The sequence below is a fragment of the Orycteropus afer genome, unplaced genomic scaffold, assembly GCF_000298275.1.
Source record: "Orycteropus afer afer isolate SDZICR_OR568_19922 unplaced genomic scaffold, OryAfe1.0 scaffold00012, whole genome shotgun sequence".
Lineage (NCBI taxonomy): Eukaryota > Metazoa > Chordata > Mammalia > Tubulidentata > Orycteropodidae > Orycteropus > Orycteropus afer.
This window is the reverse complement of record NW_006921599.1, coordinates 4,661,623-4,676,011: the sequence shown is the minus strand read 5'-3', so window position 1 is coordinate 4,676,011 and position 14,389 is coordinate 4,661,623. Positions and strand designations below refer to the sequence as shown.

At 39.6% G+C, this 14,389-nt stretch overlaps 1 protein-coding gene across 1 annotated transcript in view; it reads left to right on the top strand.

Moving 5' to 3' along the window:
• LOC103206733 (androgen dependent TFPI regulating protein) overlaps positions 1–14,389 on the top strand; it is a 134,922-nt gene that overhangs the window by 25,817 nt on the left and 94,716 nt on the right. The window contains 2 exon segments of the mRNA XM_007952236.1: positions 12,020–12,154; positions 13,884–13,985. Coding sequence (XP_007950427.1) covers positions 12,020–12,154; positions 13,884–13,985 — 237 coding nt within the window.

Genomic DNA, 14,389 nt, shown 5'->3' with positions numbered 1-14,389 from the left:
TTAAAAGCAGGCCAGTTGTTTCTATGTTAATACTACCATCTTCTCCCTCCAGATTGCTATTTCTGTGTATGTTTTATAAGTGATTGAGTTGTTTTTGGGGAATGAGCAGACTGCTGGTCCCCACTTGTTCTTAACACCCTCCAGGAAGCATTCCATATGGAGCTCATGGCTCCCTACTCTCCTGGCTCCCTACTCTCCTAGCCCCCTAGCCATAGTAGTTACTCACCAAGAGTTCTTTCATGTCCTAGCTTTTGCCTGTTTATATCTATGGTGACACCCTAGTACTTCCCTCTTGAGATTAGAAACTCTAAGTGGGGCTCAGTAAATGTTCCTTGGTGATGTAGATGATGACATGCCAACATTGATTATGATTGATGGAGACAAACACATATTTGGCATCTTTACAACATGGCATGTGCCAGTGAAGTAGCAAGTATGCAGTGTGGAGCAAATTTTTATTGATGAAGGAGAAGCTATGGAGGCTCTGAGTAATGTGTTCTTTTCACCAATCCAATTTCCACATTCTGACTGGGAAAGACAAGAGAAAGCTGAGAGGAGCTCGACTCATGATGACTCTAGGAAGCTCTGGCTGCAGGAGAGTGTTCACATGTACTTCACATGCTGGGTGGAGGAGCCTCGCCCCAAAGACAGAACAGCTGGCAGCCACTCAGCATGTGATTAAGTGCTGTGTTGATGGAATAGTGCAGTCTCTTCATTGGGGTCGGCCCTGTGCCTGTTCTTCCTAACTAAGGCAGGGCCTGTTATGGCCTGAGCCCTTGGAGCAGGACCCAGGGCTGAAGTGAGAATTGCTGAAAGGTGGATACATTTCTGTCCAACATCCACATGTGATGCCTCCAGGTGAAATTCTACCCAGCTCTTAGGGTGGAAAGTGAAAAGGGCCAACAATGAAAAGTGTTGGTGTGGCAAGTTCTTCTTGGCATTTAAAGCCGTTGTCCAACTTCTCCCTGGAATGCCCTCTTTTGGCATAAATCTTTCTATTCCCTTCAAGAATCATGAGATTCTTATACACACCTGATTTTCTATCATCTGATCATTCTTTGCTACTTTTGCTGCTCCCATTTTCCTCCTGTCCCTTCACCAAACTGTTGCTATTGAGTTGACTCTAACTCATAGAGACACCCCATGTGTGTCAGAGTGGAACTGTGATCCATGGGGTTTTCAGTGGCTTATTTTTCAGATGCAGATTGCCAGGATTTTCTTTTGAGGCACAACTGGGTAGACTTGAACCTCTAACCTTTCAGTGAATCTTTGCGGATGAGAAACAGGCATCAGTATTTTGAAGTTGTTTTAGTTCTCCCACCTAGCATAGTTGTCTCTCTTCTGACCTTCCACAGTGCTTTTTCTGAACCACTCTTAGAACCCTGATGACATTTTTATTTATTTATTTTTAAGTTTAGTTCAAGAACCAGATGCTGGGTTTCAAATATTGGCTTTGGTCATGAGATTTTAAGCAAGTTCTGAATCTCTTTTTGTCTCAGCTATTTCATCTGTAAAATTGATGGAAAGTTGTAACAGGACTTACTTCATTGCGTTATTATGAAAATAAAACTTAAACGAGTGACTGGTACATAGCAAGTTGACAATAAAAGTCAGCTACCATAGTTTTGAGTAGGCAGGAACAGTTTTAATGTCATAACTTCATATCTAATCCAGTAGTTCTGAAACTTTAGCATACAAATTACTTGAAGCCCTTACTACAACAAAGATTCCTGGGGCTCACCTCCAGAAATTCTGATTCTGTAGTCTGGGGTGAGGTGGAGGATCTGCATTTCTAACAAGTTCCTGAGTGATGCTACTGCTCCTGGTTCCAAGACCCCACTAGGAGTGGTGCTGACCTATCCTACCTCTGCCTGCTCTCCCACCCACCCCTTCAGCACAGAAAGTGGCCTAAAGTCAAGTCAGCTAGCACTTCCCAAGAGTCCAGACTTAGTGATTGTTCCCAACTACACACTTGATAATCTTTTACCCAGTTCCCCAGGTTCCACTACTTTCCTGACTGATACCCCAAAGGCAAAGTCCAGACAACCCTTTCTATATCAATCCAAAGCTTTCAAGGAATAGGGTCCGGGAAGATGGCATCTTACCTGTAGTCCACAAGTTAGTTCCCACTAGCATCTTAGTGCCTGAAAAACTAGGTGCAGCAGTTTGAAGCAGGGATTCTGGCACTTTGAACAGCTCATTAAGTCAGAGAATGCCAAACTCAGGGGAGTGGGAGTAGAAAAGAGGGAGAGGCAGCATAGCCAGCAGGAAAGAATAAAAAATAGGGGAACCTTCCCTGAGGAGTGCAGATTAGCCCGTGAGACAAGGCATTGGAGGGTTCCCCAGGGTAGTGGAGAGAATGCACCAGAGGACCCATGGCCACTCCACGGATCTACCTTCAGTACCTGCTTTTCTTGGTAAACTTGGGACTACAGGGAGGGAGCAGAGACCCCTCTGGTTCCAGGTGCTGTTGAATTGGGAACAGACAGGGAAGCTCGCTGGGTCAATCTCACGGCATAGGTAAGGGCAGCTATCCCAGGACACCTTTTTGGCACAGAGGAGCCTGGAGTGTGGGGCTTTTGCAGCTGTCTGAATCTGGAGGAAAATGGCTGCCCCTAACCATTGGGGTCTTTGCTGAACTTGAGCTGTGGGCCTGTGAATAACAGTATAACATCATAATTAGCAGCCTATTCAAAGCACTGGAAATGGCTACTGGTGCCTTGGTGCTTTTTTTTTTTTTTTTTTTTCTCTTTTCTTCCTCTTCCTCCTTTCCCCACCTCTACCCTGACTCATCCAGTAGAAAAACTACATTAAGGCACCACAACACATGTCAGCTCAAATCCTAAACACCCTTCATGACAAACAGAGACCTGCATCCACATTCCACACAGTGATTCCAACATCTTAAAGAAAACTGCAGAGCAACCCAGCACACTTGAATTAATAACCAAAAAAAAAAAAAAAACCAGCTCCACCTTTGCAAAAATATTGAATCATAAAATCAAGACAAAAAAAAATCAATACATAACTCACAGTTAAAGACAACATCAATATCTAGGAGACAACAGACAAACTCAAATCAAACAAACAAACAAACAAATAATAATAATAAAAAAAAAAACAGGATATGACAATGCAAATAAAATCCCAAACAAAAGTCTCATTAAACATGGAGTAAGAGGAGGCAATAGAATTATTCAAGAAGGAATTTAAAAGGTATGCTTATAGAACTCTACAAGAGCTCAAGGAAACCCCAAACAGAATTAAGGAGAACACAGACAGTGCCCTGGAAGAACTCAGGAAAACCACTCAAGAACAAAATAACAAGATTAATACACAATCAGAACTCATACAAAAACAGCAGTTAGAAATCCAGAAGATGAATAACAAAATTACAGAATTACACAACACAGTGGAGGCACAAAAGAGTAGGCTAGAACTGGCTGAAGAATACATTACCCACCTAGGAGATAAATCCCTTGACACCAGTCTGTATGAAGAAAAATCGGAGGAAAGATTTAAGAGAAATTAAGAGAACCTAAGAGTTATATGGGACAATATGAAAAGGAACAACATATGCCCCATTGGAATTCTAGAACAAGAAGAGGTGAAAAAAACACTGAAAAAACTGTGGAAGATTAACTAACAGAAAATTTTCCCCGTATCATGAAGGAAGAAAAGGTACTTGTTCAAGAAGCTCAAAGAACCCCATACAGGATAGATACCAAGAGAAAAACACCAAGGCATATTGTGATAGTTGGAGCTCTGTGTCAACTGGGCTGGATCACAATTCTGTGTGGTTTAAGTAGTTGTGATGTGGTTATTCCCATGATGGGATCAGAGGAATATGTTTTGAGCAGCCAATCCATTGAAAGGGAGTTTCCCTAGGGGTGTGGCCTGCTTCCAGTATATTTATGGACATCCTGGGAAAAGAGACACTCTTCTGTGGATCAGAATTCTGTTGTGCTGCCTACAACTGTCCATGAGTGAACAATCCACCATTTGGCCTGAAGATCTTGGATTCATCATTCATTGGAGTCAACAGCCAGTTACTGCCTGCCAACCTTGAGCTCATCAGCCCCTGCAGCTGCGTGAGTCAGGAAAAGCCTCCAGCTTGATATTTGATCCAAGAACTTTGGACTTGCCATCTTCTATAAGTGTGTGAGCCATTTTCCTAAGATAATTTTATCTTTCTCTATATATAAAATCTTTACTTGTTTTGTTTCTCTAGAGAACCCAGTCTAACACACATATCATAATCAAACTCTCCAAAACAAAAGACAAAGAAAGAATCTTGCAAGCTGCCCAGGATAAAAGAAACATTACTTATGACAATCAAACAGTTAGGCTGATTTCTGATTACTTAGCAGAAACCATGCAGGCAAGAAGGCAATGGGATTGCATATATAGAACACTGAAAGACTAGAACTTCCAACCAAAAATCCTATATTCAGCCAAACTGTCCATCAAATATAAGGGTGAAATCAAGACATTCTCAGACAAACAGAAATTAAGGGATTTTGCGAATACCAGACCAACTCTACAAGAAATGCTTAAGGAAGTCCTTCCAATAGAGAACTCACAACAGAGAACAACAAAATCAGGATACATGACATCAACACTAAAACCAAATCAGAAATAGATGTTCAAAATAAGACCATAAAACATTGTACACTAGAAAACAAGGAAGTCAATCTGCACATGACAACAGCAACTAACCAAATAGAGGGAATAAAAGTTCCAGGTACAAAACTTCCAAATGGAGAGGAAAACAGGACAATGTCCTCATAGAACAGACTGTTCCAAAAACATAGAGACAAGAATTCACTCCAAGGTAACCACAGAGAAAATTAACAATCCCCCTAAGCAAATCCAGAAGGAAGGATAACATGTGGGTTTAGTAACCACAAAACCAACAATAAAGAAGAAAAGAGATGAAACACTTGACAACAAAATGAACTCGGCACAGAAAAGTATATGGACCAAGGACACTCCAACTACACAACAACAACAACAACAACAACAAAACAGTAGAATGACAGCAATCAATGCATACCTATCACTAATTACACTCAAAATGAATGGAATAAATGCACCAATCACAAGAAAGAGAGTGGCAGACTGGATAAGAAAAAAAGACCCATCAATATGCTGCCTACAAGACACCCACCCACCTTAGACACAAAGATAAAAACAAATTAAGAGTTAAGGGGTGGGAAAAAATATACAAAGCCGAAGGTAACCAAAGAAGAGCAGGAGTGGCTATATTAATTTCTGATAAAATAGACTTTAAGGTGAAAAACAACATAAGAGACAAAGAAGGTCATTATATGATACAGAAAGGGTTAATTGACCAAAAAGACATTATGATAATAAATAGCTATGCAACCAATGAAAGCACTCCAAAGTATGTGACACAAATATTAATTGAATTGAAAGGGAAAATAGACAATTCTACAATAGTAGTAGTAGTTGTTGTTATGTGCCATCAAGTCAGACCTGACTCATAGCAACCCCTCATTGTATTTCCAAGGTAGTATCACTACAGAAGTGAATTGCCCAACTTTCCTTCTGACAATAGTAGTAGGAAACTTTAAAACACCACTTTCAAGGAGGGACAGATCAACTAGAAAAAAACTCAATAAAGATACAGTTTTCTGTATTCAACAATACAATCACCCAACTTGACCTCATAGACATATATAGATCACTCCACCCAACAAAAGCATAATTCACATTCTTCTCCAGTGCATATGGATCATTCTCCAGAATAGAGCATATGATGGGACATAAAACAAGTCTCAATAATTTCACAACCATTGAAATGCTACAAAGCATCTTCTCAGACCACAATGCTATAAAATTAGAAACTAATAATAGGAAGATCAAGGAAAAACATCAAACATGTGGAAGTTGAACAATACAGTGCTCAAAAACTACTGGGTAAAAGGTGAAATAAAAAATTCCCACAAACAAACAAGAATGAAGATACATCTGACCAAAACCTATGGGACACAGCGAAAGCAGTACTCAGAGGTCAATGTGTAGCAATAAATGCATACATCAAAAAAGAGGAAAGAAACAAAAATCAACACTCTAACTCAACAGCTCCAACAATTAGAAAAAGAACAACAAAAGAATCTTACAGTATCTAGAAGTAAGGAAATAAAAAAGATCAGAGCAGAAATAAATGAAACAAAAAGAAAAAATAGAGAAAATCAACAAAACAAGCTGGTTAATTGAAAAGATTAACAAAATTGATAAACTATTGGCAAATCTAACAAAAGAAAAGAAAGAGAAGATGCAAATTACTAGAATAGTAAATGAAAAGGGTGTCATCACAACAGAACCAACAGAAATAAAAAAGATACTGACAGAATATTATGAAAAACTGTATTCCAACAGGTTTGAGAATGTAGAAGAGATGGACAAGTTTCTGGAATCACAGGACCTACATAAACTATCCCACTCAGAGACAGAATACTTGAACAGACCCAAAACAAAGGAAGAAATTGAACAGGTCAGGTCATAAAAAACTTCCCACAAGAAAAATTCCTGGTCCTTATGGCTTCACTGGAGAATTTTACCAAATATTCAGGGAAAAATTGACATCTATACTACTCAAGCTATTCCAGAACATAGAAAAAGACAGAATACTCCCAAACTCATTTTATGAAGCAAGCATAACACTGATACCAAAACAAGAGAAAGACCCCACTAGAAAGGAAAAGTAGAACAATATCCCTCATGAACATAGATCCAAAAATCTTCAACAAAATCCTAACCAACAACATATAAAAAAAAAATCATATATCCTGACCAAGTGGGATTCATACTAGGTATGCAAGGGTGGTTCAACATCAGAAAAGCAATCAATGTAATCCACCACATAAACAAAATAAAAGAACCATATGATTATATCAATCAAAGCAGAAAAGACATTTGATAAAATACAACATCCATTCCTGTTTAGAACTCTCAGAAAAATAGGGATAGAAGGGAAATTCCTCAATATAATAAAGGGCATATATGCAAAGCCAAAGGCCAATATTGTTATTAATGAAGAAAGACTCAAAGCACTCCTCTTATGAACGAGAACGTGACAGAGATGCCCTCTATCACCACTTCTATTTAACATTATATTGGAAGTCCTAGCCAGGACAATAAGGCAAGAAAGTGAAATAAAAGGTGTCCAAATTGGCAAAGAGTAACTAAAGATATCTCTACTTGTGGATGATATGATCCTATACATAGAAAACCCAAAAGACTCAGCAAAAAAAACAACTGGAACTAATAGAGAGGTTCAGCAAAATGACAGGATCCAAGGTCAACATATAAAAATCACTTGGATTCCTCTACAGCAACAAAGAGACCTCTGAAAAGGAAATAAGGGAAACAATACTATTTACAATAGCTACTAAAAAGATAAAATATCTAGGAATAAATCTTACCAGAGACACAAAAGACCTATACAAAGAAAACTATAAAACACTACTACAGGAGACAACAAGGGCTCTACATAAATGGAAGAACCTGCCTTGTTCATGGATAGGTAGACTGAATATTTTGAAAATGTCAATACTATCTAAAGCAATCTACACATTCAATGCAATCCCAATCCAGATACCAAAAAAATTTTTTAAGGACATGGAAAAACCAATTATTAACTTCATATGGAAATAAAAAAGACCTCAGATAAGCAGAGCACTATTGAAGAAGAACAAAGTGGGAGGTCACATGCTCCTGGGTCTTAAAACCTACTATACAGTCACAGTAGTCAAAACACCATGGTATTGGTACAATGATAAATCAATCAATGGAAATGGAACAGAATTGAAAACCCAGAAACAGTCCTATCCATCTATGGACAGCTGAGCTTTGACAAAAGACTAAAACCAATTAAATGGGGAAGGGACAACCTCTTTAACAAATGGTGCTGGAAAAATTGGATATCTACCAGCAGAAAAATAAAACAAGACCCATACCTCACCCCATACACAAAAACAAACTCAAGCTGGACCAAACACTTAAATGTAAAACTCAAAACTATAAAATTAATCAAAGATAAAATAGGAGTAAATCTAGAAGCCATAATTTATGGTATAAGTAGACTATTAAACATAACCTAGAATGCACAGGAGATTGAAGAGAAGCTAGATAACTGGAACATTTTAAAAATTAAATTCTTATGTGCATCAAAAGACTTCCTCAAAAGGGTGAAAAGAGAACTTACAGATTGGGAGAAAATATTTGCCTACGACATATCTGACAAAGGACTTATCTCCAAAATCTACAGAAAACTTCAACACATCAACACCAAAAAGACAAATAATCTAATTCAAAAATTGGCAAGGAACATGAATAGACACTTCACTAAAGATGATATGGTGGTGGCCAACAAACACATGAGGAAATGCTTGCAATCTTTAGTCGTTAGAGTGATGCAAATCAAAACAATGATGAGATATCATCTCACCCCAGCAATAATAGCAAAGTTCAACAGGATAGAAAATAGCAAATGCTGGTGAGGTTATGGAGAGATTGGAACTTTTGTGCACTGCCGGTGGAATTGTAAAATGGTACAACCATTGTGATAAACAGTATGGCATTTCCTTAAAATGCTGAAAATAGAAATACCATTTGACCCAGCAATTCCATTACTAGGAATATATCTTAAAGTAAGTGAGAGGTAGGGCACAAACAGACATATGCACACCTATGTTCATTGCAGCACAGTTCAGTATAGCAGAGATGAAAACAAGCTAAAGGCCCATCAACAGATGAGTGGTTAACCAAATTATGGTACATTCACACAATGGCATATTATGCTACACTGAAGAACAATGAAGGATATGTGAATCATCTCACAATGTGGATGGGCCTGGAGGACACTATGCTGAGTGAAATAAGTCAGTCACAGAAGGAAAAATATTGTATGAGCCCATTCCTGTAAAAAGACAAGGAATGGTATGCTTAAGGGAAGGAGCTTACTTTGTAGGTTACCAGGGTGGGGAGGAAAAGAGAGGGAATAATTTTGGGCTAGTTTGGAGCTGAGGTGGCCAAGGGGAGGGATGGTATGGAAAGTGTCTGTGACCACCATGACAACGTTGGGGAAAGGGAGGACACCGAATTGTGCACATAAGCTATAGACGACAGAGACTAATATCAGTATATCTACAATACTGCATTACCATTAACTCCAAACACTAGGCTACAGATAAAAACATAAACATCCAAGAAGATCAGATGTGGTTCACTGAACAGGATTATACTCTTGACCAAGGATAGATTCAGCTGAGGCTAATCTTGCACAGATACCAGTGATACAATATACCTGCAATGTTTGCAGAAACAACAGAAGACAGATATAGAGCAATCCCTCACATACAGCCAGACACTGTGGGAGAGAGGTCCAATGGATCTACCGACTCAGGAAAGTAGTATTGGGGAAAACCAGATTCAATTGGCACAACAAAATACACAAAAATCTTGCTCTACAACCTACAATGTGAGTAGTGACTGAGGTCCTAAAAGCTTTCAAGGAGCCATTTAAGATGGAGCTAATGGTCTCCTATCATTGCAAGTGAAGAAGAGTGCAAAAAAACAAGGGCATTTGGAAGCAATCAGCCCTAGAACATGATGGACCTTGAGACCAGAAGCATTAGTGGCTACCAATGCCAGCCACTCAGGAAAGGATCAAAACTGGAGATCCTGGATAGAGTGGGAGGAAAAATGTGGAACAAAATCCAAAAACACAATAATGACCAGAATTACTGATTAGAAGGAGTCTGATGGGACCCCCAATACTATGGCCCTGGGCCTGGAATAAAACTCACTCTCAGGGGCTGGCTCTCAGCCCAATAATAAACAAGATGTACATGCAGACCACTCAACCCAGGGTGACACATCCACGTACTCTATGGAGATGCATCCCTTGGAGCAAGCAATCACAGAGCACCAGAAGGGCAACATTCACATGGAAGAAATAGAGGACACACAGGAATGCATAACTATGAGGTGCATGGGAGGGGCCTTCCTGAGAAGGGAGGGGAGGAGAGTGGGTTAGGATTGGGAATGGTAATTGGGGAATGAAACCAAATGTACATGAAATGTTGACTGTAAAACAAACTCTGCTCTGTAAATATAATAATAATAATACAGTCTGTAATTAATAATAATAAAAGAAAAAATTAAAAAGAAGCTTTCAAGGAATAGAATAGATTCCGATGCAAATATAACTCATACCAACCTAAACTGTGTTGGCCTTCAATCAGAAGCTATACCAAAAAAACAAACAAAAACTTACTTCCATCGACTCATAGCGAAGCCCTCTAGGTTTGTGTGGAGTGGCTGATGGGTTTGAACTGCCAGCCGTTTGGTTAGCATTCAAATGCCTTTAGGCACTATGCCACCAGAGCTTCTTAATCAGAAGTTACAGGTTTATGCAAAGCTTTAAGAATGGGCAGTTTGCCTTAGATGCCATACTGGTGTTAGTTGCCATCAAGTTAGCTCTAAGTCATGGTGACCCTATGTCCAACAGAACAAAATGCCCAGTCCTGTGCCACCTTCATGATAGTTGGGACGCTTGGATCCATTGTTGCAGCCACTGTGACATTTGAGTGTCTTCCAACCTAAGATGCTTCCTTTCCAGCATTATACCAAACCAAACCAAACTCACTGCCGTGGAGTCAGATCCGACTCATAGCAACCCCTCCTTGGGTTTCTGAGATGGTATTACTATGGAAGTAGATTGCCCAATCTTCCTTCCAAGGAGTGGCTGGTGGGTTTGAACCTCCAGCTCTCTGGTTAGCAGTCAAATGCGTTAGACACTATGCTACCAGAGCTCCTGTCCAGCACTATAGGGGGCAATATTCTCTTGTGATTCATAGTGTTTTCATTGGCTAACTTTCAGAAGTAGATTGGCAGGCCTTTATTCCTAGTCTGTCTTAGTCCAGATGCTCCACTGAAACCTATCCACCTATCTTCTGTGAGTGACCCATGGTATTTGAAATAGCAGTGGCATAGTTTCTAGCATCATAGCAATAGGCAAGCCACCACAGTACCACAAACTGACAGATGGATGGTGGAAGTAGCATGTTACTTCCTTAAAAAAGGCTCTGCTTCTCTTTTTCCTGGCCTCAGAGACTTCATCGTACTGAGTGACTTGTCAGAGTACATTGCTTGCTCTGTCCCTCTGATTTTAAATCACTCCCTCAGCTAGGCTTTCTCTGTAAGTCCTGATGAGCACCTCCTTTTAATGAGGGAAGAGCATCTATTTCTCTCTCAGATAGAGGAGACACCATTTTGTGCATCTCCCTTGGGAGAGCACAGAGCTCCTTCACAGCAATCCTAACTCAGATTCTGGCTTCTCTGCATGTTATGTCAGCTCTAAACAAAACAAAACAAAAACAAACTCACTGCTGTCGAGTCGATTCCAACTCACAGTGACCCCTCCTTGGGTTTCTGAGGCGGTATCTCTACAAAGTAGATTGCCCAGTCTTCCTTCTGAGGAATGGCTGGCGGGCTTGAACTGCCAGCCTTCTGGTTAGCGGTCAAATGCCTTAGGCACTACACCAGCAGGGCTCCTTATTTCAGCTCTAGGCATTTTTATATATTTTTCTTCCTTGGGAGAGACCAGAATGTGTCCACCATTGTGTCTGCCTCTTTTCCACTGTGCTGTTAATTTGATTCTTCCCACCTCTGTGCAGCCAAGATATCTATATCATCACATTATTCTTTTAAGCAGACTATTTTATTTCCATTTTAGCTTAAATCCATTTCACTAAATACTGTACACATTATCATCCCCTAAACTACTTTACTCAATCAGTTTTAGCAAGCAAGGTCAAGGCCCATTGAGCTGGAAGCCCAGCCCTTGAATTGGCTTTCAACCAAAATAGCCAAACATCCTCCTACTTCCCAAATCAACATTGCTCCCAGAGGGATCAAGTTTTACGTCAGTGAAGAATGTATTAATTAAAGCTAATGAAAATGTCCTCATTTGTTGTAATGAATTTAGTTGTTACAGGCCATTTTCTACGGGGTCGCCTTCCTGGATGATGTGATGAAAAGAATTACAAGAAAAAAAGACATTAAGTTCGTAACTGCCTTCAGAGACCTGCTTTTCACCTCACTGGCTTTTCCTACATCCACAGTAAGTTACAGAGATGAATATGTAATATAACATGCATGTATTTATGCAGGGCACTTCTACTTGGTAGTAAGACTGTTTAGGAGTCCCTTATTGTAAATCAGAGCAGCTGTATTTAAATAAATGTCCTGTCTTAAGACTGCAGAGAATTGCCCAGTACCCGGAGGAAAGAGGCAAATAACTTACCAGTTCTGTCATTAGCTTTTGTATCTTTGCCACAACTTGACACAAGATCCTTACTCCTATTTAGAGGGAAAGTTTGAAGGACCATCGTCAAAATAAAACTGAGAAAACCTTGTTGCCATCAAGAGATGGGAATAGAGGGTCCTGGGGAGAGAGATGATTAATTTTCTCGTTTACACACTGTGCTTCACTTGCTACAATAAAGACTATCAAATGAAAAAATAAATATTTTAAAGGAACATATAATGAGAACCTTCAGTGTTGACATGTGGAAAAGACCACTGAGCAGAGATAAACAGACTGTCCATAATATCTGGTGCAGGGTGCACAGCAGATGCCTCATTCATTTTTTGAATGAATGGGCATCAGGAAGAAGCAAGATATTTACAAGGGGCAGTGAGCTTCTTTAGTGCTACTGTCCACATTTCTATGATATTGTTCGTGTTTTCATTCATTACCCAGAATGGAAACAGACTGAGCTCAGGCACTTTGGCTGCCTAGCAGGGCCTATAATTAGAAATGACTACCTTCTTCCACCTGTCATTGTCCTGCTTCCTACAGTACTGAGACTTCAAACTTAAATTCTAAATGCAACTCTCTGAATACTAATGAGGTCTCAGATGACAGAACGAGTCCTGGCATTCCAGTTGTATTTTGCCGAACACTCCACCGCCACCTCCAACCTTCAAAAGTCCAAGCCTTTATTAACAATGGAGTCTATTCCTTTTTAATGCTTAGAAAACTGAGCCTATGGAATTTAAGAAGATTAATAATTTTCTTCTATCTCTACATTGACTCTGTAGCATAGAGGACAGATGGCTTTGACAAGACAGCCAAGGCAAATAAGAGGATGGGGATCAAGCCAAAATTCTGAGCAATGGAGAGATCCAACTTTTAGTTAACTGGGTTGGGAACTATCCTGGGAGCTTGTCACTTCTCACCCTCTCTCCCAGTCTTCTCACTTCCCTTGTACATTCTTATTGAGAGTGTATGCAAGGCAAGTGTTAAGACTCAAGCCATACAGTGTGACCACTGTTGGCCTCCTGGTGAAAGCTTGAGAGAGAGTCAATGGTTGAAATGAAATAACTTACTGGTCTGTGAATCTTGTTATCTATGTCTTCTTTGCCATCCATGATGACAAATACAGTGAAACCTGTGAACTGGAACTCTGCAAGACTGCCCTGTTTTTCTGGGACTCACAAGTTTCCCTCCTTTGACAGGGTGCAGTCTTACCACTTTTCTATTGCTTGCTTTAGAGAAATATATTTTGAGTTTTCCTTTTCTGACAAGTTTCTGCTTTACACTGCTTCCAGCCTTCACAAATTTTCTGTAACTGATCTCTAAGTCTCTAGCTAAGGAATTCCCAGTGAGAGTGGATATAACATTTCTACCATAAGCATTTTTTTCTTCTTTATGCATTCTTCTAATGGATATACAATATTTCTTTAAAAGCAGTATCTGTTTTTACTTGGCTGTATATCCTTGGCTCTCTTAGAAAACTCAGATGAAAAACAACCCTAATAATGCTATTCTTGTGTTTGTTTTCCAGTGTGTCTTTTTGTTGTTCTGGGTCCTCTATCTGTACGACCGAGAACTCGTTTACCCTAAGGTCCTAGATGGCATCTTTCCAGAATGGTTGAATCATGCAATGGTGAGTGTTGGCAAACAGTAGTGAACATAGAAATCTAAAAGTCCCTGTTCTGAAAACTGTAAAGGGCTTCATTTATGTGTCCAAATTTCTTCTGAATCCCAACATCCCTTTCCCTTCTCCATTTTTTCTAACCTATCACTATTTATTTAAAGAGTACAAAATGAGTAAACACTGGTACTATAATTATGGAGAGGTCACTGAGAGCAGAGGGAATGTCTAGGCAAGACTCTCTGCCAGGTTACTTATGAAGTCATTGGAAAGACATTCAATTGTAGGGTGGTGGTTGAATATAATGAACGTGATTGTCATTGAACTGACACATACGAAGACTGTTGAAATGGCAAATGATTTGTTACCCATATATTTATCACAATTTAAAACAGACACACCAGAAAACCTTAATC